The sequence below is a fragment of the Bidens hawaiensis genome, unplaced genomic scaffold, assembly GCF_021521415.1.
Source record: "Bidens hawaiensis isolate Kalapana, Puna unplaced genomic scaffold, B.hawaiensis_p1.1 tig00027544_1, whole genome shotgun sequence".
In the NCBI taxonomy this organism is placed as follows: Eukaryota; Viridiplantae; Streptophyta; class Magnoliopsida; order Asterales; family Asteraceae; genus Bidens; species Bidens hawaiensis.
The window spans coordinates 233,102-260,058 of record NW_027494460.1 but is presented as its reverse complement, the minus strand read 5'-3'; the positions used below and the strand labels follow the sequence as shown (position 1 = coordinate 260,058).

General features: G+C 36.4%; 2 protein-coding genes and 3 pseudogenes across 3 annotated transcripts; 4 read left to right on the top strand and 1 right to left on the bottom strand.

The window, feature by feature from the left end:
* Positions 1–269: 269 nt before the first annotated feature.
* On the top strand, positions 270–4,814 carry LOC143575599 (cytochrome P450 CYP72A219-like; annotated as a pseudogene). The gene is made up of 5 exons (XR_013142798.1): positions 270–996; positions 2,082–2,302; positions 2,383–2,627; positions 3,100–3,485; positions 4,357–4,814. The product of XR_013142798.1 is annotated as a cytochrome P450 CYP72A219-like (transcript).
* Positions 4,815–6,657: 1,843 nt separating this feature from the next.
* LOC143575583 (uncharacterized) lies at positions 6,658–8,882 on the top strand. The gene is made up of 2 exons (XM_077059917.1): positions 6,658–7,818; positions 8,183–8,882. Exons 1-2 carry the CDS (start codon positions 6,753–6,755, stop codon positions 8,215–8,217), a joined length of 1,101 nt encoding a protein of 366 aa, XP_076916032.1. The 5' UTR covers positions 6,658–6,752; the 3' UTR covers positions 8,218–8,882.
* A 2,801-nt stretch (positions 8,883–11,683) lies between these two features.
* Positions 11,684–13,069, top strand: LOC143575592 (2-methylpropanoate--CoA ligase CCL4 pseudogene; annotated as a pseudogene).
* A 528-nt stretch (positions 13,070–13,597) lies between these two features.
* Positions 13,598–18,020, bottom strand: LOC143575598 (ATP-dependent zinc metalloprotease FTSH 6, chloroplastic-like). Its single transcript, XM_077059924.1, has 5 exons — positions 17,238–18,020; positions 15,719–16,259; positions 14,846–15,159; positions 14,511–14,751; positions 13,598–13,942 (listed from the first exon to the last, which is right to left on the bottom strand). The coding sequence occupies exons 1-5, from the start codon at positions 17,819–17,821 to the stop codon at positions 13,598–13,600; spliced, it is 2,025 nt and encodes a 674-aa protein (XP_076916039.1). The 5' UTR covers positions 17,822–18,020.
* A 2,413-nt stretch (positions 18,021–20,433) lies between these two features.
* Positions 20,434–21,335, top strand: LOC143575597 (NDR1/HIN1-like protein 6 pseudogene; annotated as a pseudogene).
* Positions 21,336–26,957: the final 5,622 nt, after the last annotated feature.

The following is a 26,957-nucleotide window of genomic DNA, read 5'->3' as shown; positions in this document are numbered from 1 at the left end:
TATAGGTCTAGATGTAGTAAATATACTTAATGACTAAACACAAAATACATATATAAACTATGTTATGACTCCATCTGAAAACGAAAACGTATACGTAACACTATAAGGATGTTATATCGTTGAATAACGTTTACTTACCTTCGATACACTTTATATCAAATATTACTATTTCACTAAATAATAGTTGCCATATATTCTCCCTATTCCCTACATATACTTTTGATTGTGTTGTTCATGTTCTCATATCTTAACAACATGTTAATATATTGGTTATTGGGTGACTTTATAGGATCATATGTCGAAACAATGTTGTCATATGTTTTTTTTTTCATACATACATTCAATAGAACCTAACACGGACCTACTTATGTCCATATGTTTAAATAACCCGCACACAACATAAAGGAGTTAAGTGCAGGAACGACGGACACAATAAATACAACGTACCCTTACATTTGTTACATCACATTAGAAGCAAGGTCGGCCCAAAGGGAAGGCGAAGAGAGCGACTGGCCTAGACCCAGTCTCCCGTGCGACGAGTTGTCACCATCCCTATTGTAACCGCATTAAGGAGGGGACAATTAGACAAAACTAAGCAATTATGGATTTATGGGGTGCTCCAATTTAATTACTCGTAAGTATAGGGGAGTTAAAGCAAACATGATCCTTCTATATATATCACTAATTTTTCTCCTTGTTAACACAACAAGCACACAATCATCAACCAAGATGGGAGTTGGTGGAGTAAGGTGTAGTGTGGGAATAATACTGGTGTGGGGTGCATTGAGCTTTTTGAATTGGGTGTGGTTCAAACCAAAAAGGATGGAGAAGTTCTTAAGAAAGCAAGGCCTCAATGGAAGCCCCTATAGGTTCTTGTTTGGAGACCTCAAGGAATTGGTGAAGATGTTAAAGGACGCCAATCAAAACCCATGAATCTAAACAACGATATAGTTTCCCGAGTCTTTCCCTTCGAGCATAAATCCATCACTGCTTATGGTACACGTATATTCATATTCTCATGTTCCGGCTTCTTTCTAAAACTTTTCCATTACCCGACTCCGAGAAAGCCAAAAAAAAATTTGGGCCGAAGGCGAAATTTTTTTTGGGCCTTAATTAAAAAGGAGTATTTTGTTGGTTTATACAATTACATTTTTATATAGGTTTACTTGGTTATAATTTGGGTTGTGTAAAAATTTTTTGTATAAAAATAGGATTAAACATGTCTCAAATGAGACTTGAACCCATAACATTTTGGTTTAAAGTAATACCTCTTTGCCATTAGACCAAACTAGTGGTCATGTAATTAAGAGGGTGTTTGGCTGAGCTTATTTTTTTTTGCTTTTTGCTTTTTAGAGGGGCAAAATGTCCAAAATGCCCCTCCAAAAGCACCTAAAATCATTGGAGGGACATTTTAGATATTTTGCCCCTCCAAAAAGCAAAAAATAAGCTCAGCCAAACACCCACTAAGTTTAAACATTAAATATATGCATATTGTTTTTAATAAAAATAAATATAATTTTTTTTTAAATAAACTCGGGCCTAACGGAGTGTCGGGCCTGTGGCCATCGACCACCCCGCCACCCGTATGGGCCGGCCCTGAATTCATTATATTATTGTGAATTGTGATACTTTCAAGAGGAACTGGCTTTTGGTTATGCATGTAAACAGCCCGAACGAATGAACAATTGGCTTGTTCATGTTTGTTCGTTAAATATTAATCGAACAAACAAACAAACACGAACACTTAAAAAGAAGTTTCTTATTCATGTCTATTCGTTAAGAAAATAAACATGATCGTTTTCGTTTATGTCTGTTCGTTAGTATTTTAAATGATCATAAATGAATATAAACAAGCATTAACGAAGAAACTAAATGATGGTGAAACTGATAATCTTAAAATTATGAATTTGTTAGAAGCGTAGATAAGTATGCTAAACGGGTTGTAAAAGGGTTACACGATTTTAATAGTAAAGATTTATGGTTGATGTATTTAAAACATATAATTATATGGATCGTGTTCAGGTTTATTGGCTTTAATCTTCCAATCCGTGTACGTAATTGTTTGCTAATTAACTGTATAGGCAAAAATTGTTTCACATGGATGGGGCCTAGACCCATGGTGCATATAATTGAACCCGATATGGTGAAGGAGGTCTTGGCAAATCACAACCAATTTCATAAGCAAAGGGGAGGAAACCCTTTAATAAAGTTTCTAGTGACGGGTATAGTAGACACTGAATCCGATCGATGGAGCAAACACAGGAAGATCATCAATCCTGCTTTCCATGTTGAGAAGCTCAAGGTTTGATCTTATTGCCTTATGTCTTTCCAGTAAAAAAAAGTTTGAAATAAGAATCAAATAATAATATATTTTCTTTATAGCATATGGTGCCTGCATTTTACACGTGTTGTGTGGAGATGATCAACAAATGGGAAGATATGTTGAAGAGGGAAAACACGTGTGAATTGGATGTGTGGCCTCATATCCAAACATTAGCGAGTGATGTAATTTCACGTACTGCATTTGGTAGTAATTTTGAGGAAGGCAAGGCAATATTTGAACTACAAAAAGAACAAGCGGTGTTGGTTATAGAGGCTATGCAGTCAATCTACATTCCTGGATCAAGGTGATTAGGGTTTATATAACATAACTAACTCGTTTTCTGTGATAAAAAAAGTATTATTTTAACATACTTTCAATTGTATATTGTAGCATGTGGTGTCACAATGTTTCGGCCTTCGAGTACATTGTTTTTGTTTTGAACTTGGCCACCAAAATTTCAATAATATACACTTTAGTATCAATAAATATATAAAAAACGGTAACCGTATAAACTATATATGTTCTGGTTCCACTATTACACCAAGTATAGAAAAAATTCAAAATCCTACAAGTGTTAATATCTTTTGAAGATAAATTATTAAAGTAGAGTTAAGTTATTTGTTTTGTTACTTAAATGATTCTAGAAAAGTACACTTTGTTCTAATTAATCGTGTATTTATGTTTAGCTTAATAAGTATCTAAACGTTCGACATTCTTAGTTATAATCGCCATTAGTACAAGAGATATTACTTAAAAGAACAATCATAATTTTGCAGATTTATACCAACAAAAAGAAATAACAGGATGAAGGAAATTGACTGTGAAGTGAAGGCTTCAATAAGGAAAATCATTGAGAAACGAATCATTGCAATAAAAAAGGGATCAAGTAATAACGAAAACTTGTTGAGCTTACTATTAGAATCTAACTTCAAAGCAATAAAGGAACACGGGAATAACAATTTTGGATTGAGTATTGACGAAATTATCGAAGAGTGTAAGGTTTTCTACTTTGCAGGACAAGAGAGCACAGTAAGTTTACTTGTTTGGACTATGGTGATGTTGGGTCAGCACAAAGATTGGCAAGCCCAGGCTAGAGATGAGGTTTCACAAGTCTTCGGGGGAGAAAAAACCAGACATCAATGGGTTGAATCGTTTAAAAATCGTAAGTATTTTAATACTTAGATGTAATAGTTCTCTTGTATATTGTGCTTCCATCATGTATACGGAAATCTATGTCCGTCTATGATCATATGGAGGCATGGTATTAGGTTGACAAGTTAAAATGTTTCAACTTTCAACCGCTATATGACCTTATATTTATTCGTGGGGAAAAGCATTAACCCTGAGTTGTACACGTTTAGAATTGCGTAACACGAACACAAACTGTTTTATTTAATTATATTTGAAGGTGCATATCAATTACTAAAAAAATTGGCCTAATGCAACCTTTATTTTATAAAAGCAATTGCATTATGCAACCTTTTTGTTACATAATACAATTATTTCTTTCAAATACAATATTTTCAACATGTAACTCTTATGGAAAGAGGTACTTAGGTAACAAAAACGTTGCATTAGGTCTAATACAACTTCGATGCAACTGTTTTTGAAAAATAAAGGTTGCGTTAGGGCAATTTTTAGTAGTACTTTGACGGGTAGGAATCAAGTCGTAAACGTGTTAATTGAGATGGTAGGTTGTAAAAAATGGGTTATATGGGTTAGCGGGTTGACGTCTTTAATTAATTAAATAGGTTGGTGGGTTGACATATTGATTAAACTATTTAAGCATGCTACATGCATGAAAACGACTCATTTAAATAGATAGCTCAACCCGAACATGACCTGTTATTAATCGGGTTAGGTATGGCAACCTAAAACCTGACTACTTTCGAACCGAACAGATCTAAATCGGGCGGGAAATTTTATATGATTTAGTAATAGATAACCAAATAACGCACCAATAAGCGCCTACCATCTAAGGATTTGCCAACTATATTTGTTATCAAGAGTATTTTACTCATTATATTTTGCAGGTTAACATGATTTTTAATGAAGTGCTTAGACTTTACGCACCGGTGCCATCACTCAATCGTATGATACATCAAGAAACCAAGATAGGCGACATAACACTACCTGCGGGATCTTTGATACAATTGCATACTTTGCTTTTGCACCATGACAGTGATGTATGGGGTGATGACGTGAAGGAATTCAAGCCTGAAAGATTTACCGAAGGTGTTTCATCAGTGACCAAGGGCCAGGCCTCATACCTTCCATTTGGAGCGGGTCCTCGTGTATGTATTGCACAAAATTTTGCTATGTTGGAAGCAAAAATGGCCCTCGTAATGATTCTACAACACTTTCGCTTTGATCTCTCACCGTCCTATGCACATGCCCCTGGGGTCGTCTTCGCTCTTGAACCTCAGTTTGGTGTTCATTTGATATTACGTAAACTATATTGATATGAACTAAACTTATGCATTTCTATTCTGTTTTGTTTATGTTACACTATATGTATAATAACAAAAGCTTCACTTTTGGAAGCTTTCCTATAAATTATACGCTATCCATTCTTTTGGTTCATAAATTGTTGGCTATAATGATTTTACTTTTTGTATGACCATAATGAGGATTTAATTCTTAAATACCATAAAATAGGCGCATATTTGGCCCCATGAGAGAGTAGTGGAGTATTAAAATTTAAAAACGGTAGTCTAAGCCTTAGGATAAGTTTGAAGTACCAAATATAATTTGTTGCATATTAGGGTATGGGACTATGGGAATGTATTTAAAAGAAGGGAAAATGAATAAAATTGCTCATTTGATTAATAAATTCTTTAACTAGCCCTTAATTCACTCAAAATGGTCGTTCAAGAACGGTTGGATCGACCGTTTAAATGTGCTATCTGACGGTTTATGAAACGAATAAGATTTGACATGTGTTCTAAAAAAACAGTATGTTGGCCGGTTGATCTATTCAGTTGGGTATTTCAGAAAATGATTAATTAATTTATAAAACAATGGGCGGGCCGAATAGATCAGTCGGCTAATTAATCTATCCAGTTGGGTATTTCAAAAAATGATTAAATTTTAAAACAATGGGCCAACCGAATATATCAATCGGGTGAAGGAATAGATTAGTAGGATGACATATCTTATTGTTTTTAGGACATACGTCAAGGTCTTATTGATTTTATAAACAATCGATCCGGTTGATTCTTGAAATGACCATTTGAGTATTTAAAGCATCCACAGTAGGCTACATTTCTCAATGTCCAATCTCATATGGCATCTTACAAACCTGAAAGAAACCAAACTTCACCCATTATAGAGAATTATGGATTGATGAAGGTTTGCCACTACAAACTTGTAATAAACTTAGAGTGTGGGTCCCCCCTCTCTCTCATACACACACATATCATATAATATACACATATACATACATATTTAATATTTTTTTATTAGGGTTGTACATGATTGTTGTTGTGAAAGAAAGTTGGGTTTTTGATAAAAGTTTGAAATATAATGTGACGATGATGTGGCGGTTTATATGCGTTTGTTGTTGTGAATGCTCTAATACAACTAAGAGCTGCTTAAAGAAACACCCTCTCCCCTCCCATGTTGGATGTATGTTCTGCTTCACCAACTCAAAGTGGTTGAATGGGTGACAGTTGTATACCTGTACTTTAGGTTGTCTTACTTAGTTGCCATGGTGTCTCAAGCTTTGGTTATATTTGTTTCTTTGTCAACTTCCGGCTTGGCACATGCAAGTTGTACTTTTCCTATAATATATTTGTTTGATTGTACAAAAATAGTACTTTATTATATTGTTTATCTACGTAAGAATTTCGAACTCAAAACACTTCTAGGCATGCAATTACTCGCCGGAAAACCTTAACCGATGGATCAATTCCGCCCAACACCACCCAATTCCACCCCTCTCACTCCCCTGAGCTTTCTCGACCGATGCGCCACTGTCTACGGCGACTGTCCTTCCATCATCTACAACCACACCACCTACACGTGGACGCAAACACGCCGGAGATGTATTCAACTCGCTTCCTCAATCTCTAAACTCGGAATCAAAACACAACAAGTGGTTTCCGTAATCGCTCCGGATTTTATTTCTGGTTACGAGTTAGGGTTTTCACGCTGCAAAACCCTAGTTTGCTTGATTTGGGGATCTTGTTCATCTCGCGATTATCTGGTTATTTGTTGAAAGGGAACACGAAGAATGATTATGTTAACCTAAGTGATGTTTACAAAGCATCTCATATTTTCTTTCTGAATTTTGTTTGGAAGCTATACCACTGTGAGATCTTTCCTATCCCTTTTAAGTTTTCTATCTTTACTTTCTTGATACTTTGTTGCTTTAGACGTTTTAGGTGTATCTGTTCTCTTATAGTTCTGTGTTCTTTGTTGTGAAAATATGGGTGATAAAAGTGAGTCTAGTAATAATGAGACTCTTGTTAGTAAGTTGGATATAAGTAATCCTTTGTACCTCCATCCTAGTGACTCAAGCACTTTTTCCATCATTAATGTAAAACTAAAAGGAACTGAAAATTATGGTGTTTGGGCTAATGCAATGAAATTAGCTTTGCAAGTTAAAAATAAAGTCGGTTTTATTAATGGGAAATGTTTAAAATCAACTAACGATGAGGTGCTTGCTAGTCACTGGGATAGGTGCAACTCAATTGTTCTTACTTGGATTTTAAACTCTGTTTGTGATGAGCTTTATGCGGGTCAGGTCTATTCTGAATCCGCCTTTGATGTTTGGGAAGAACTAAGGGACACTTATGATAAGGTCGATGGTTCCATTATTTTTGGCATGTACCAAAATATAAATTCACTAACTCAAAATGGATCATCAGTATCTGATTATTATCATAAGTTGTCCACCATGTGGAAGCAACTTGATGCTATGCTTCAATTGCCTTCATGTTCTTGTCAAGCCTCAAAGAGCTTTAATGACTTTAATACTTTGATTAAATTGATGCAATTTTTAATGGGTTTGGATGATGCATATCAACCAGTTAGAACTAATCTCTTAACTAGGGATCCTTTACCTTCTGTGAAGGCGGCTTTCTCTATCATTTCTAGAGAGGAGTCTCATAGGAATGCTAATGGTTCTTCTAAAACTCAAACTCAAAATGTTGGTTTTGTTGCAAAAACTAATCAATTTCAAGATACTAAGAAGGGAATTTACAGAGGGCCTAACCCAAATTTGAAATGCACTCATTGTAATAAGATTGGTCATACAATTGAGAGGTGCTTTGAAATTGTGGGTTATCCTCAAATTTCCAAACCAAGGACTGGTAAATTTGGTAATCAAGGAACAAAATCTTTTTCTAATAATTCTAATGGTTCTAACTTTGGTAAAGCAAATGCATCATCCAACTCAAATAATGTTTCTCTTACACCTGATCAAATTTCAAGATTACTAGGGTTACTAGGAGATAAAACTGATGAGGGTCCTCAAGCTCCTAATTTAGGAGGTAATTATTTGTGTAACTTTTCTGAGAGTATGTTTAGTAAAGGTGTCTTTTGTTTCTCCAGTGGGATGTCATCCCATTCTGAGTTTAATTGGGTTGTGGATTCTGGAGCTAACCAACACATGGTTATAAGTGATAAAAATGTTTTAATCAAATTGATGTAACTGAGTTTGATATAAAGATTAAACAACCAAATGGGACTAATGCTTTAGTTACAAAGATTGGTAATATAAAATTAAGTAACAATGTCATTCTAAATGATGTGTTTGTTGTTCCAGAATATTGTGTCAATCTGTTGTCTGTTTACAAACTTGCATGTGATAACAAATTATCTGTAACATTTAATGAACATAATTGCTATCTTCAGGATTCACTCACAAAGAGAATCCTGGTGACTGGTAGGCAAATAGATGGTTTGTATTTCTGTGGGGATGTATCTAGACCTATTAAGGTGCGTTTTAATAGTGTAGATCAAGTAAATCTTTGGCATACTAGGTTAGGGCACTCATCTTTCCAAGTTTTGGATGTTATAAAAAATGATTTAAAGATTAAAGTTAAAAATGAAACATATCCTTGTGAAATTTGTCATTTAGCCAAACAACATCGTGAGCCATTTCCTCTAAGTGATCATAAAACATCCGAACTTGGAGAGTTGATACATTTAGATGTATGGGGTCCTTATAGGATCAATAGTAAAGAAGGGTATCGGTCCTTCTTAACTGTTGTCGATGATTTCACTAGGGCCGTTTGGGTGTACTTGTTAAAAACTAAAAGTGAAGTTTTTTTTAACATTGAAAGTTTTTTTAACATGGTTAAAAATCAATTTGGTAAAACCATTAAAACTCTTAGGAGTGATAATGGAACTGAGTTTATTAACTCGCAAATGCAAAATTTTGTTAAAAATAATGGTATAATACATCAAACATCTTGTGTCCATACACCTCAACAAAACGGCATAGTTGAAAGAAAACATAGACACCTATTGAATGTTGCTAGGTCATTGTTATTTGAGAATGGTGTTCCTTTGAATTTTTGGTCTGAATGTGTTCTAACTGCAACCTATTTAATTAACATGACTCCCTCCTCTATCTTAAATGGTAAATCTCCACATAAATGCTTGTTTGATTTTAAACCCTCTCTTAACCACTTAAGAAATTTCGGTTGTCTTTGTTTTAGTACAGTTTTAAATAATACAAACAAATTTGAAAAAAAGGCTGATAAGTGTGTTTTTTTGGGGTACTCATTTCAAAAAAAGGGATTAAGTTGTGGAATTTGGAAACTAAACAAGTTATATTTTCTCGTGATATAAAATTTTATGAAACAATTTATCCTTTTAAAAATAGTGATTGTTTAAAAAATCTTGAAACAAACACTGATTTGTCAGTCAATGCTTTAAACTTTTTTGATTTCTTTTTTGATAATACCGAAATTTCCTTAAGTAGGACTAATCCGATGATGACGGGAGGGCACCTTATGATACTAACACTAGTGAACAGCCTCCTACCGGTGAGGATCTGATTAAAGGCGGGGTTGAAAGTCAGCAGCCTAATCTTGATCCTAATCCTAGTGAGGTAGTTTATAGTGATGGTACTAATGAAGAGAATATCTCTCCTGAGGGTATTAATAGTCCAATTCAACTTCCTAATCAAACAAGTTTGAGAAGATCGACTAGGGAGTCAAAATTACCAAAAACTCTAAATGATTTTGTGATTGAAGGTAAAGTGAAATATGGACTAGAAAAGGTGTTAAATTACTCTAAGCTAACTAAAGAAAATCTGTGTTTTACTTATGTGCTAAATAAAAGTCTTGAGCCTATAAATTTTAGAGAAGCATCTTCCAATAAACATTGGATTGATGCTATGAACGAAGAAATGGTTGCACTTAATAGGAACAACACTTGGGAACTTGTTGATCTTCCTATTGGTAGGAAACCAATAGGGTGTAAATGGGTGTATAAGATAAAGTATAGGTCCACGGGTGAGATAGAGAGACATAAAGCTACGTTAGTGGCGAAAGGCTTTAACCAAAGAGAAAGAATAGATTTTGGTGAGACTTTCTCACCAGTTGTTAAAATGGTCACTGGTCACTGTTAGAACAGTAATTGCCTTGGCTGTTAAAAATAATTGGAATTTGTTCCAACTCGACATAAATAATGCTTTTCTGTATGGAGATTTGCATGAAGATGTTTATATGGCCTTACCTGAAGGTTATTTTTCAAAGTCTGAAACTAGAGTGTGCAAATTAACCAAATCCTTGTATGGCTTGAAACAAACACTAAAGATGTGGAATGATAAGTTGGTTAGTGTTTTACTTGAAATAGGTTTTGTACAAAGCAAAACGGATTATTCTTTGTTTGTTAAATCTGTTAATAGTGTGTTAGTTGTTTTGCTAGTTTATGTTGATGATATTGTTATAACTGGGAACAATATAAAATAAATTGAAAGTGTTAAAAGTCTTTTAAAAACCAAGTTTTTAATTAAAGATCTTGGAATTCTCAAATATTTTTTGGGAATTAAAGTGCTCTATTCCGAGCAAGGTGTGTGTTTAAGTCAAAGGAAATATTGTGTTGATTTGTTTGCTGAATTTGGGTTAACAGCGAGTAAACCTGTCAATACCTCTATTGAGCAAAACCATATTATTACCGCTCTTTGTGAAAAGGACAAAAAGTCTTTAGAAAATATTTCTAAATACCAAAAGTTAATTGGCAAACTTCTATACTTATCACACACACGCCCAGATATCTCCTATTCTGTTCAATTTTTAAGTCAACATATGCATAGTCCAACAAGTGTACACTTGGGACTTGCATTAAGACCTTTAAGATATCTAAAAAAGGCTCCTGGACGTGGTGTTTTGATAAGCAAAGAGGGATTTTTTGATTTACGAGCCTACGCTGACTCTGATTGGGCAAAATGCTTGAGCACTCGACGATTTGTGACTGGGTTCTGTGTTTTTCTTGGAAACTCACTTGTTTCTTGGAAAAGCAAAAAACAATTGACCGTGTCACGATCTTCAACGGAGGCTGAGTATTGGTCAATGTGTGCAACTGCTGGTGAGATTATATGGTTGATTAATCTATTAAATGAGTTAAAGGTCAAAGTGACCTTGCCTGTTAAGTTGTTTTGTGACAATTCAGCTGCTATATCAATTGCGGCTAATCCGGTTTTTCATGACCGGACGAAACATTTTGAGGTGGATTTGTTTTATCTTCGTGAAAGAATCATGGCTGGAGTTATACAAGTGATCAAAACTCAGTCTGGGAATCAGTTAGCTGATGTTTTTACCAAGGGTTTATTTCCCGTTCAACATGATTTTCTCTATCAAAAGTTAGGCATGTTTGATATGTTTGCATGATGAATTGTGGGGGGTGTTGAAAGGTGACGTCTAAACACAATTCATATACAAATAATTTATATATTTTGGTTAATATAACTAATAGTGTTGTGTTTTTTTTTGTGCATATATACATGTGTTGGAGCTAATGGGCTTTAAAGTAAATGGACACTGATGGTGAGGTGACTAGTGGGCTGAGTGAACACAAGGAAGCTATGGTCTGTTAAGAAGTGAAGTTAATTCAAGCCAGGCCCGGTTCGGTTTTGTTTGGTGAATATTATCACAATATCGAGAAATCATACAGGGTACTTTTTGGTCGTGTTATTTTTCTTTCTCTCTCTAGAATTAGAATTCATATCATCAGTCCTCATCTTGTTGATTGAGATATTATTGTTAGTTCAAATCATCTTGTTGATTATTTTAATCATCGTTGTAATTTGGTTTATACTTGATTTCACATTGAAATTGAGTTCTATTGTATTTGTTGATTGTGTTTGATTATAATGGAGATTGCAATCTACTTTCATGACAAATCAATTCGATTAACACTCGACTCGACGCCCACACCGTTTCGGTCATCCTCACCCACAGCGAATCCAAGCTCGTGTTTGTTGATTATCAATCGGTTGCTCTCGTACTAGACGCGGTTTCTAAGCTTCCTCCAAATTCACATAAGCCCGAATTGGTACTAATCACCGATGATGGACCTCCGGTCACATCGATGGATAAGTTCCGGTGTAGTTATGACAGTATGGTGGAAAACGGTGACCCGGAGTTTAATTGGATTAGACCCAAATCCGAATGGCATCCGATTACGTTAAACTACACTTCCGGTACGACGTCGTCTCATAAAGGAGTGGTTCACTGCCACCGTGGCATGTTCGTTATGGCCGTTGACTCTCTTATTGACTGGTCCGTACCGAAACAGCCCGTTTTCTTATGGACGCTACCGATGTTTCACGCCAACGGGTGGAGTTATGCATGGGGCACAGCGGCTGTTGGCGCCGTCAATATCTGTTTACGCAGATTTGACGGCGCCGCAGTGTATGATGCCATTAATAAATATGACGTCACACACATGTGTGCGGCTCCTGTTGTTCTCAACATGTTGTGGAACGCACCACATGTGGCGCGGTTATCGAAACCGGTTAAGATTATGACGGCCAGAGCCCCGCCTCCGGCCGGGGTCCTAGCACGGGCTGAGTCGATTGGGTTTAAAATCAGTCACGGGTATGGGATGACGGAAACGGGCGGGCTGGTTGTCACGTGCGCGTGGAAGCGGGAGTGGGACCGGTTTCCCGTGACCGAGAGAGCTAGGTTGAAAGCACGGCAAGGGGTTAGAACGGTCGGGTTTACGGATATTGATGTGGTGGATCCCGAGTCGGGAGTTAGTGTGACTCGGGACGGGTTGACTCTCGGGGAGGTGGTGTTACGGGGCACGTCTCTTATGTTGGGTTATTTTAAGGATCCAGACGAAACCGCGAAAACAATGAGGGAAAACGGGTGGTTCTATACCGGGGACGTGGGGGTGATGCACCCTGACGGGTATTTGGAGATCAAGGACCTGTCAAAAGATGTGATTATTAGTGGGGGTGAGAATTTGAGTAGTGTGGAGGTGGAGTCGGTTTTGTACACGCATCCTGCGGTGAATGAGGCGGCGGTGGTGGCGAGGGAGGATGAGTTTTGGGGGGAAACGCCGTGCGCGTTTGTGAGTTTGAAGGCGGAGATGGTGGGGAGGGTGAGGGAAAAGGAGATCGCGGAGTATTGTAGAGGTAAGTTGCCGGGATATATGGTGCCGAAAACGGTGGTGTTTAAAGAAGAGTTGCCGAAAACATCAACTGGGAAGATTCAGAAGTTTGCACTTCGTGAAGTGACTAAGGCAATGGGACCATTAAGGAAGAGCCCAGCTCAACCTCATTAGGTAGTTTCTCAGTAGAACATCATCCTCAGATGAAAGAGTAGTGGCTACCCCATAATTTATGATTTTCTTTTACCATTCACTTTGTTTTTGACTTGGTATCTATCAAATGAGTTTGCATATTTTGTTTGTTTGTCCGGGATTGCTTGTTTGTAACATTTCATTTCTAGTTCACTTTGTTTTAAGATGGTCGGATATTTCTACGAAATAGTCTTTTTGCAGTCAAAAGAAAACATTAGTTGCAACCATTAGTACGTTGATTTTAACAAGAAAATATTATATACTATATTAAGGTAAAGACACCTGAATTTGCACCCCACTGCAGCCACTAACTTTGTTTAATTCCTTTTGTTTTTTCGTCCACGTGCCTAACACATCTCTAGAGAATTGTTGTCTTGAGTGGACAGAATCTTGATTCCTTGGGTAATTGAATGTAAATCACTAAACTGTAATACTTACTATATTTTTGGTTGCGGTATGTACACAACTACTAAGCAAAAGTATCAACAAACTGTCTATATACAAGCCTTTCTAGGCCTTCACCAATTCTCGGACATCATCGTTCTTTTCAACATTTTTATTATACATATCAGAAAGCCTGGCTAGAGTTGCTCTGAATTCTTCGCCGGTGATGGCTTCTTTTTCGAGCAATAAGTCTACTAATATGTCAATCACGTCTCTATTGTTCTTTATATGCAATTTAGCTATCTCGTACGCCTTCTCGATTATGCATCTAACTGATCTATCTATATCTTCTGCAAGTTTCTCCGACATTGAGTTTCTTGCCATCATTCTTAACACCACATCGCTGCTCTGTGCCGCTGGCTCAATCAACAACCATGGCCCGATCTCCGACATTCCAAATCTCGTAACCATCTATTTCCATATATTTATCGGACAAACGAACGGGTCACAGACACATACCAAATGAAATTTCTTGTTCATGTTCGTTCATTAAGGAAATGAATTTGTTCATGTTTGTTCGTAAATTTTATAATTGAACGTAAATAACATGATTGCGTAGATGAACACAAATAAACTTATATAAGTTTGAAAATAGAAAAACAACGTACTTAATCTCAAACGTAGTACATAACCAGCCAAAACATAAACCATTTTAAGTACTTAGAAATAGTTATCTGAACGAACATAAACGAACAAACGTAAATGAACAAATGTTCATGAACACATTACCGAACGTTCACGAACACAACTGATCGGATGGGAGTTCTGTTCATGTTTGCTCATTTAATTATTCAAATGAAATTCCTTGTTCATGTATGTTCAGTTAGTAAACGAACGAACGTGAAAAAACTTTCCACCGAACGGTTCATTGAGCGTTCAGTGCGTTTACAGCCCTAATTTAGTCACGTGGGCATGGTTAACCTTAATTTCTTTGAAAATTAAAGTTTATCTATGTCAATTTTTGCTCATGAACTTATACCTGTTTTGCAATTTGGGTAACCTGTTGGAGGTCACCTGCTGCGCCTGTAGTGATCTCTGGTTCACCAAATATGACTTCTTCTGCTGCTCTACCTCCTAAACCAGCCACAATTCTAGCAAAAAGCTGCTGCTTAGAGGTTAAAGACGGATCTTCATTAGGTGTAAACCATGTTAATCCACGAGCCCGTCCTCTAGGGATCAATGTTACTTTTTGCACCGGATCATGTCCTTGAGTCAGAGTCCTACAACCACCATATGATCTCAAAACTCAGACCATTTTCATTGCAACATTATGTGAAAATAATGACATTGTTAGATGATAATATGACTACTTACGCGCATATTGCATGACCGATTTCATGATAAGCTACCAACATCTTATTCTTTCCATCTGTCATCTTGGTTCCTTCCATTCCTGCAATGATTCTATCGATCGAGTCATCAATTTCTTTCAAACTAATCTTATCCTTGCCTCGTCTGCCAGCAAGAATAGCGGCTTCGTTCATCAGATTTGCCAGCTCAGCACCACTGAACCCGGGAGTTCGCATGGCAATCACACTTAACGACACGTTTTTTTCAAGCTTCTTGTTTTTGCTATGAACCTTTAGTATTTGTTCCCTTCCTCTCACATCTGGTAGACCAACACTTACCTACACCAATACATAAACCTATAAACGAACCGAATGAAACATATTTGTTTTCGTTCGTTTAACTTTAACTGAACAAACGATCGAACACGATACATGAACAACTAAACAAATGGGGTTTTCTTGTCCGTGTTCGTTCGTTAAGAAAATTTGCGTGCTCATGTTCTTTATGTCCGTTCATTAACACTTAAACGGACGTATGAACAAACACAAAAATGATAAAAGCAAGTTAAAGTAAATGTGATAGCACCAAAAGTTTTAATGAATATATTAACAAACATATATTTGGTGATTTAAACTAACAAACTTAAATTAATGTATTCATACGAACGTTCACAAACCGGACTTGGGTTCATGTTTGTTTATTTACTAAATGAGCAAGAAGTTCATGTATTCATGTTCGTTCATTTATTAAATAAACGAGCATAAACTAACTTCCCACCAAACTTTTCATCAAAGGTTCACTGAAATGTTCAGTTCGTTTGCACGTCAAACATCATAACATTTTTGACCATAACATTTTCATCTTCAGGGTATGTTTTATCTTGATCTTTTAACTAACCTGTCGATCAAACCGGCCCGGTCTAAGCAACGCGGAATCAAGAATCTCGGGTCTATTAGTAGCAGCAATAACAATAACTCCACTGTCGCCACTAAACCCATCCATTTCAGTTAAAAGTTGGTTCAAAGTTTGCTCTCTCTCATCATTCCCGCCACCAATACCCGTCCCTCTTTGTCTTCCAACCGCATCAATCTCATCAATAAACACCAAACAAGGCGAGTTCCTTTTAGCATTGTTAAACAAATCCCGAACTCTCGATGCACCAACACCGACAAACATCTCGATGAACTCGGAACCCGAGAGTGAGAAGAATGGGACTCCTGCTTCTCCAGCTATGGCTTTTGCTAGTAGTGTTTTGCCAGTGCCTGGTGGGCCAACCAGAAGAATGCCTTTTGGAATCTTGGCTCCCAGTGATGAAAACTTTTCTGGAGTTTTGAGGAACTCGACTATTTCTTGGAAGTCTTGTTTTGCTTCGTCGACACCGGCTACGTCGTCAAATGTTATGCCGGTGCTTGGTTCCATTTGGAACTTGGCTTTGCTCCTGTGAATTCATCAAGTTTATGTTAAAAGTTTTTTTATTTGACTCGTTAGAGAAAAGAATATGATTGTGCATGTAACTAGGTGTCGCAGTGTAGGGTTGACATATTTAACTAGTTTAATAAACGGGTTATGTTTAGATAGACTTGTTTGATTAAAAGGTCATATATGGGCACTTGATTAACCCGTTTAGTTAAACAAACCGATCTTTCATACCAGGTTTTGGGTTGTTATTTCTAACTTGTTTCATAAATGGGTCGTGTTCAGAATGACTTATTTAGTTAAACGGGTTGTATTTGGGTTGACTTGATTACCCCTTTTAATAAATAGGCCAACTTGCCAATCAAATTAATTAAACAGGTCGACCCACCATCCTTATTAATTAAACTGGAGATGAAACAAAAAAAACAGTTTGTGAACTGAAACTGGTTTGAAACCTGACCCATAACCAATTCGGTGAAAATCTAGTTTCAAACTGAACTGCCGGTTTGAGAACTCATTTGTTCAAACTGGTTTATGACCGGTTAAAACCGAGCAGTACCGATTAAACACCAGTTTAAAACCAAACCGATCTTTTACCAATTCAAAACCGGTTCTAAATCCGATTTGGTTTCGGAAGAACCGCTTTTGACTTTTGTTGACCAAAAACGGTTACAGTCCAAACCAGTTTGGAAAACAAAACCTTTAGATTAAACGGTTGGCCTGCTAACACATTTTTTACAACCCACCAACCGGATTAATAAGTTTACAACTTGACTACTTTTCACCAATCAGTCAGCCCGTTTGACACGTTTAGATAAACAAGTTAATTAGGTCCTATTCATGTTACACGATTTTAAGCATATGTAGGTTCGGGTTGATCATTTGACACAAAAAATGCATAGTTCTTGTTCAAGTTGAACAATTTAACACGCCAACCCGACACAATTATCACTCCTACTAATCTAACATTGTTATATTTCATACATCCATAGTTCCATACCTTCCTAGTCCAAATGGTAAGTTCGGCCCACCGGGTACGTTTGAAGACGAAGATCTCAACAATAAAGCACCAAGTAACAATAACGGAAAAGCAAAGTTAGCCAAAAGATCAAAAACCGCAGCTGCTACATTCATTTCCATTGGATGTGCTGCAAAATCCACTTCTTTCTCTTTTAATTTCCTAACAAGTTCTTGTTGTAATCCCGGTAACTGAACCTTAACTCTCTGAACCTTATTATCAAGTTCAGGATTCAACATTATCTCAGCAATCGCCACCGAACCGTTTTCATACAAGTCCACTTTCTTAACACCACCTTCATTGATGTAATCCAAGAATCTAGAATATGATATTCTACTTGAAGGGGCTGCAACCGGCGTGTTGGGCAACTCGGGTTCGGCTCTTGCTGCTGGATGAACAAGTGTGTTACTGCCTATGAGGGTTAAACCAACTGTTTTTAACAGGTCTCTTTTGGTGAACTTGGTGTCTAAAGTTGGTTGACATGGGGTGGTTTTTGTGTCTTTTGAATGGTGGTGTGATTTGGGATGTGGGATGTGAGGGGTAAAAAGGGAAATTACAGTTGACATGTTTAGTTTGCTATGAATATGAATATGGTGATTTGAGTCTTAAAAGTTTTTTTTTTTTGGGTTTTTAGAGGGAATATAATATTTTGGGTAGTTTAACTAGGGAAATGGATTTGAAGATGTTTCTACACATGATCATGATGTGGTAGTTTATAGATTCGACCTATGTATTCAAGAATCATCTAGAGCTAACCTCAATGTGTTAGATAGTGAAATAGCACCATTGTTGATGTGACACGTGGCTTAATATCGTTTGTTTTATAGGTTTATTATTCATGATTTGAAAGTTGGTTAACAATTTGCTAATTCTTTTACTATGAAATGGATTTTTAATTTAATTATGATAATTACTTTAAAGCTTCATTTTTTTCAAGTTGTTTCAACCATACATTTGTTTGGAGACTAAATATTTACTTCTTGTCTTCTTGTCCGGGCATATTATGGAGTATCTAGCATATTTCCCTACCATGTCATCTTACAAAATGATTAAATGAATATAATTTTATCTATTAATACAATGAAAACTTCTAGACTAATATAAAAAAATAGACGTTATCAGTTATCAAATGACAGAATTTATAAGTGAAAAGAGACCTCGATTTATATGTTCGTTGGAATGTAAACGTATAGGTTTTTCTTTTTTAGTGAGTTGATAACGTGTAGACAATATTCAAGTTAAACTTAGACGAGTTGGGAGATTGAATTTGAGATAATTATTGGCATCTCCTCACGGCCTCACTCTATGTTCATACAATACACCCACAAGGCCACAAGTCATGGGACTGGTAACTTGTTCTTCTCTGAACCAAAGCAGTAGCCCACCATACCATTAAGCCCATCTAAGCACTAGGTCATGCCCAATCAACTCTCCAAATTATTGGCCCAAATACATACAATAAACACAAGTTAAACATCAAACCAACCTATTCGGATATAAAATTGATGGATAGATGTTATATTTTCAACAAAAATTACTCACTAGCTTTCATCTCAGATATCATAAAAACCTCCAGGACGGTAGAAACGGGACAATCGTCTCCGATTTCGGATGAAGAAGTACGTCACGTATAATTTTTCAACGTTTGGGTGACGTGAAGATTAAACACCACCACTTAAGAAGAAGACTACGCCTAAGACCAAGAATAATTATAATTTCTTTTTGTATTGTAATTTCAAAAATTATTATGTTTGTGTAACTTTTAAAAATATGAAAAGAAAATATGTTGTTTACGATGTGTATTTATTTTTAATTAAAATTTTTTTTTGTTAAAAGTCGGTTCCTATACAAACCGCTTTGGAACTGAACCTAACCAGTTTCATTAGTTTTGGTTTTTAGACTTCAAAAGCAGGTTATTAACCAAATCGAATTAGTTTCCTAACTAATTGGTTTTGACTGTTTTGACCAAAAACCTTTTCTGTTTCAACCCGAAATTAGAGTTTAAAATCGGTTGACCGATTATAATTTGATCTAAGGGAAAATTCTTAAATATGGTCATTTTAACTCACCATTTTCTAAGACTAACCAAGTTTCTCAAAAATCCCCAAAATGGTCACTCCTAAACCGTCTTCTTGTCACTTTATCGTTTGTCGTCTTCACAAACTTAAAACCAATAAAATGTAGCCATCTGTTTCTATTTGTGAGGCCCGACGGAATTTAAACTTCATTTGTGAGGATTAAAAAAATTTTGTGTTTATGTATATTATTTAATTTTAAACATTTTAATATGAAATAACAATCAAAACAAACTTGATATAGTAAATTTATAACAAATTATAATGTTATGATTTAAAAATAAAAAAAGTTATAAAAATAATATAAAGTTTTTTGAAAACAAATTTTATAAAAAATTATAATATTAATATAACATGTTATAGTTTTTATATAATAAATTTAAACAAAGTTTATATAAATTATTTTATTTTTCGTTATTTTGATAACATTTTTATTTTTATATTATAATGTTATAATTTATTATATGAATTATATTAAAAATTATTATATAAAAGTTTATTTTATTTTTATAACTTTGTTATTTTGATATTAAAGTAAGTAAAATTAAACAATATTACATAAATACAAATTCCGTTGTTCTTATAAATAGATTGGTCGAACTCACAAACAGATTACTCAAACTCACAAACGAATTAAATCGGATCATAGTATCATACTATCTGGATGGAAAGACAGTTTAGGAATGGTAATTTTAGAGATTTTTGAGAAACAATGTTTTTAGTTTTGGAAAATGGTTGGTGGGTTAAAATGGTTTGTGTTGAAATTTTCCCTTAATCGTAGTTAAAAAATAAAACACGGATTGTCGTCACATGCTTATTCTAGAAACCTTAACATATCGTATATCATTATTTAAATAATCGAATTATAAATAGGCACGTACCTTTTGACTGTTTCTTTTAGATATTTAATTAATATATTATTATGTTAACGCGTATCATACGTTTAATAAGTCCCTATGCCTTTTGTATCCACCACCGCGTCCCATACTCTCAAACCACGTAAGTTACGAGGTTGCTTCCATGAGACCATCCTTTTCATACCCACAACCTTAACCTATATAATCTCACATATCCACCTCACAAAAATAAATACTACTACTACTCATAGTCATACACATCGATCTATTAGCAACTAATATTAATCCCAATGGCTGATCACCAAAGAATCCATCCCACTCCGGTCCAACCCGCGAACGTCGACCTCGAGTCACAACACAAGGCCACTGCACCATTGGTCCCAGGTGGCTCATCCAAGTCCGACGCCCCCGGACCCTTCCCACACCGAACCATCCCGGTCCAATACTCTAAACCACCATTGTTGCAAACTTTTATGTTGGATATTCTTTCTCTTGATACTAATAATAGTCAGTTTAGGCATCCTAGCAGCTATAATATATTTCGGGTTTGACCCGAAAGAACCAAAATACTCCGTTAACGGCTTGAGCGTTACACGGTTCAGCCTCGCCAATGATAGCACGTTACACGCGCAGATTAATGTAAACATTACCGCGAGAAATCCCAACTCGAAAATTGGGATATACTACAGAGGTGGCTCAAAGTTAAGTGTTAGTTACATGGGAACAAAACTTTGTGATGGTTCATGGCCTGTATTCTACCAGGGTCATAAGAATACCACGGTGGTAAATGTCGGTCTAACCGGTCAGACACGCGATGCTAGTGGTTTGGTTAACTCGTTAGTCGCACAGCAACAGACCGGGACGGTTCCACTTGTTCTTAGGGTTAAGGTTCCGGTTAGGGTTAAGCTTGGTAAGTTGAAGTTGCCAAAATGGAAGCCGGTGGTGAGGTGTAGGATTAATGTGAATAGTTTATCTACTGATAATGTTATTCGGGTTACGGATAGTAGTTGTAGTTTTAAGTTTAGGTTATGATTCTTTTGATTTATGGGTGATTGATGCTTCTCTTATTGATATTATTTGTATTGTATTTTTGTATTTCAGATCATGATGATGGATATTTAGAGAGAATAAAGATTAGTTTATTTTTTATTGTTATTATTTCATTTTAATTGTTGACTAATAAGCAGTCTGATGCATTTTTCATTTCTGAATCAAACATTTTTTCTTAATGATATAGATAATAGATTAATTATGTTGTGTTATGGATCTAAACATGAAAAATGATTATTTTCAATATAAACGTCATCTTCATTATGACCATGACACCATCACCATGTGTTTAGATCGGATTTAATGTTCCATGTCTTCTTCTAATTCATTTTGAGATTCATGTTATATTAAGAAAAAACACACAAATTGCCATATTATGAAAGCCTTTTTTTTAACAACTAAATGTTTTGCATTTCATAGGGTTTCAACTTTGAAGCCATGACCCCTTATTTCATAACTTAACTATCTTATCAAAGTGGAAATAGCTAGCCCATACAGCCAGTCAGCCAAACTATTATTATAGCTGATCACTTTGAGTACCAAACTAATGTTTTTTCTTTAAATAAGAAATCTACTAATCTATTAATGACTTTGATATTGCGTCGTCTTTGTTGATTACTTAACTGGCTATATCCTGTGATCTATATTCTATTAACTGGCTATAACCCCAATTGATCCTTCTTCTAAATTTTTAGATTTGTCATTATGAAACTTATAGCATTCCCATCCCTTCCTTAAATAAATAATATTTTTTTTATACATTTACCATTAATTTTTCTCTCTCGTTTACTTACAAACACTTTCAAAATATAGTAAAAAATTTATGACATAAATTTTTTTATATATACAGAAAAATCACTCAATTTGCTCTCTCTTCTACTTATAATACCATAAACCATTCATTATATTATAAAAACTTCACTCACTAAATTTGATGGACGAATTGTGAACGCCCTTAACCCTTAACTTGAAAAGAAATGCCGCTATATAACATATACATACACAAGTCACAATTAACATAACTTTGTTCTTTCTTAAGGTTAAAACGTAGTGGATGAAATGCCATGTCATTTCTATATTCTAGTTATTTACAAAAGGATTTTTATTGACGGCATGATCCGTCACTTGATACCAACCGCCAACCTTTGTGGAAATCTAGATGTTAGTAAAGTCTTCATGACTGATAGATTAACTGTGAATGTCTTTGGCGTTCCTCATTTAAAAATGTACACTTATCAAACATATTATATATTCTACAAAATACAAGCCATAAATAGTAACCCCATCGCTAATTTCTTAACATGTTTAATAGACGGATAATTTACTCATGTGATAAGAATTACAGTAGGAAGCTTAGCGTAACTAGTTGGCATGTTATGTCTTAATGGTCGAGGACGGGGGACTTTGAATCTCGTCCCTACCACCCTCTTTGTTCATAACTTGTTTTTCTTAGGACATCTGTAGTAGGGTGTGAACTCACGTTCACTTCAACATTCAATTGCCCAATCATCGCTACGGGGATCGATCTGTGATTTTTTATGAACAATGAGTCTTTTAAACTTTTCTTATTTAAATTCTTATTCTTAATAAAAAAACTTGAGTTTGTTATGGTACATTTTAAAAGTTTGGTTTAGTGTCGGTTTAATAAAACAAAGTCTCGACTATTTTAGTAATATCTCTTATCTTTAGATAAAAAATGCTTCACTTTGAAAACACATAATGACAATATTGATGTAAGTTTTGCTCGCTATTTTTGCTATGTTTCATGGTTTCTAGCATCTCGCTAGTTGTTTGAAACTTGGAATGAAACTAAAGAAAATCAAATATAAGTTAATTATTTAAGATAGTAATTTTCTTATTATTGTATCACACTTTTGTACTTTGTTGTACCACCTAAGAAGTACTTGCAAAGAAATTTGAAATTGTTTCATGATCTTTTTAGTTGCTTGTCCTCACTGAGTCACTGTCCACTACAAAAGGATATCATGCACACATGAAGAATATGACCCTAAAGTACAGCCAAAGATCGAACATATGAATTTCACATAATTACATAACTAGAGTAAAGCCGAAACGAGGTTTGTTAGAATCCATAAATAATACTACAAAAATAATACACGTGTAAAGTTAAATAATAAATAACAACCAAAAGTAAACTAACTATTACTAACAATCACATCTAGTGATTAGTGAATATATTGTTCCTGTCAAATCCTCAAATAAAGTTGTTACTGTCATTTTTCATCGGGAAAATTCCAAAAATAAGCGTTTATGAAAACAAATTTTAAGTTTTAGGTGTTATTTGTAAGGCTGAGGGGTGCGGAGCGCGAGAAAGGGCGCAAGAGGCCAGCCGCTCGCGCCCCGGGGCGCGAGCACCACACCACCGAGGCGCGAGAGGGGCGCGAAAGGGGCGCGAGCGCGGAAAAAGGGGCAGGCGCGGGTGGGCTAGCGGCTGGGGGAGCGTGAAGGAGGTCTGGGAATGCGTGAAAAGAGCCGTTGGGCTCGTTTTTTATTAAAAAAAAAAAAATTTTTACTCTATATAATAACATACCAATATCAAACCAAAATCAAACACGATTTTTTCTCTCTATTCAACCTATATCAAACCCAAACCAACACCAATATCACATACCAATATCACATACCACACCCAAAACCCAAAATCACCCCATCTTCCAAATCTTTTTTTAAAAACATGGCTGGAAATTGGTACCCAAACCTAGATTCAGATTACAGTTACGACGATTTATGGTCGGCACCGGACCAAGCGATGTTTTATTCGGGGTCGCAACAACCATCCGGCTTTCAACCATCCAACATACAACCGTCTCCTAACTTTGTAGTTCCGGAGACACAAGAACCAGAAGGTGAAGCTGCGGGACAAAGAAGACGCGTCCACCGGAAAAAACAAGTTGCAACGGACGGGTCGGGTTCGGCTTCGACTGGAAGGACGAAACGGAAAACCACTCCGTGGTCATCGGATGAGAAGGAAGCCCTGTGTCGGGCTTGGATAGTCATTTCTGAGGATCGGCGTTGCGGTAATTGTTTTAACGTTTTTAAAATGATTTTTAATAAAAAAGTTAAATAAAAAAGTTAAATGACTAACAAATTTATTTATGCATTTTGCAGCGGACTACCAAAAGAGCAAGGTCTTTTGGACAAAGGTTAGGGAGACGTTCTATTCGCTCGTTGGGAGTACAGAGCGGAACGCCGATATGATTTCGGGTCGGTGGACCGAAATCAGAAAATTTGTCGGCTTGTTTACTAATCTGTTCAACAGGAACGCCGGTCGTATGAGACCAAGTGGCAGTGACGATTTGGCGGTTTATAATTTCACTGTCGAAGAGTGGAGGCAGGAGTGCCTGCGGAGGTATGGGACGGTGAAGACGTGGGACGATGTAAAGGTGTGGGAGAGGTTGAGAAGGTGTTCTAAGTGGGTTGAGCTGGTGGCGCCGGACGTTGATGCGGAAGTAGGGCCGAAACGGACTAAAACTAGTTCGTCTGGAGCGTACAGCACTTCCGCCGGGTCGGATTGCCGGGTTGGATTCGACCTAAACGTTGCGGGGGAGGAAACGTCTTCACCGCCGAGGAGGCGGCCATTGGGAAGGGAGGCCAGGGGCAAAAAACCGGCTGAGGGGGAAGCCGTAAACATCAACGATCTTGTTGAATCCCTCAATAAATTCAACAAAACCATGGAGGTGGTCTCTAATGACAAAAAGAAAAAAAAAAGAATGAGAGATTTGGACTTCCTTACAAGAGACTTCAGTAACCTAAATCCGGTCGACCAAATGCTGATGGAAAAACAAAAGGAACGTATCCGGAAGAGGTTGATCGAAGAAGACCAAGCCGAAGAATAAGAATAATGTTTTTTTTTAGTACTTTAATTTTTTTTTTAGATATTAATGTGTTTTTTTAATTAATGTGTGTTTTTTTAAATAATTTATGAGTTTTTTTAATAATACGTTTTTTTAATACATTTATAAAAAAAAAAAAAAAAAACCGCTCGCGCCCCCTCTCGCGCCCCTCCACACCATGTCCCGGGACGCGAGCACCACTACCAACACCCATCTTATCAAGTTTCTCTCTCTGCCACACGTCACAATATTATTGGCTGGCGCCCCCACTCGCTTCCCCTCTCGCGCCCCCCACACCCCTCAGCCTAATAAAATATAGAAATATGTATTATAAATTAGTCGTGACGAGTAGTATGTAGAACCAATTAAAACTTGTCATGTATCATTAAACTAACTGTAACGAGCAGGTACATTAATCATTTACTCGTCACAACTAAATAAGTTCCATGCCTTGTAATCAACATCCACGAGTAATTCAAAATCCTTTAGTCGCGACGAAGGATTGTAAGGTTAAACTAGTCGAGACGAGCTAACTACTAATAAACTACTTGTGTAGGGAATGTAAACCAGTTAAACTAGTCGTCGCGACTAGAAGACTTATGAATTACTCGTGGGCGTTGATTACGAGGCATGAAACTTATTTAGTCGTGACGAGTAAATGATTAGTGAACATTCTCATTACGGTTAGTTTATGGGCACATGACAAGTTTTAACTGGTTCTAAAAATTACTTGTGTTATCATAATATACTCGACACGACTAATTTATAATACATAGTTCTAAAATTTCTTGCAAATTACACTAAAACTTGAACTTTGTTTTCATAAACACTTATTTTCGGAATTTTCCTATTTTCCCCCAATATTGAAGAACACACAAAACACAATGCAAGGGCTAAACATATACAATTCTAAACTCAAAGGTAACCAACTGAAACCGATTCAAATCCAGAGGACTTGTCACCAACTAAAGCAAACGAAAAGAATCCTACAAAGCCACGATTGTTTAATGGACATAACGGATGCCTCAAATCACGCCTAAAATCATGCTCATATTTATAGTATTGTAATCAATGTTTTATGGTAGGCATTATCTCCAAAAATAGGAGATCCTCTTGTATCTTTATATACGGTTATTGTAAATGGAATAGACAGGCAATTAATCAATTCTACATGGTATCATCCTAAAAGATCTCCCCACCCTCCTCTCCTATTCACTGTCATCGTTTCCCTCAAGCTCCAAATGGCCGATCAAAAGCTACATCCCGCCGTCACCGTCTCAAACATTAGAACCTTCATCCCTATCATCTTAGACAATGAAGCCTCCGACTACAACACATGGTCGGAACTCTTCCGGATCCATTGTACGGCGTTTCTTGTAGCCGACCACCTTAAGCCTCGTCCTTCCTCACCCGCTGCCACCTCGTCCTCGGCCTCCTCTCCCGACTCGTGGGAACGTCTTGATGCCATAGTCCTCCAATGGATCTATGGCACAATCTCCACCGGTCTCCTAAAAACCGTAATCAAAAAGAGCACCACCGCATATGATGCCTGGAAGGTCATCGAGAACCTTTTCCAAGACAACAAAGCCACCCGAGCCCTCCTTCTCAAACAAAAATTCACAAACACTCGTCTTGAAAACTTCTCTTCCATGCACGAATATTGCCAAGAACTTAAGGTTTTGGCTGATCAATTGAACAACGTGGATGCCCCGGTTGACGAACACGATCTCGTACTACAAACCATTACCGGCCTCACCGAACAGTATGAAACCGTTGGCACCATTCTCCAAAACACCAAACCCTTGCCCACGTTTATTGAGGTCCGCTCCCAGTTATGCATGAATGAAACTACAAAAGCTAATCAAG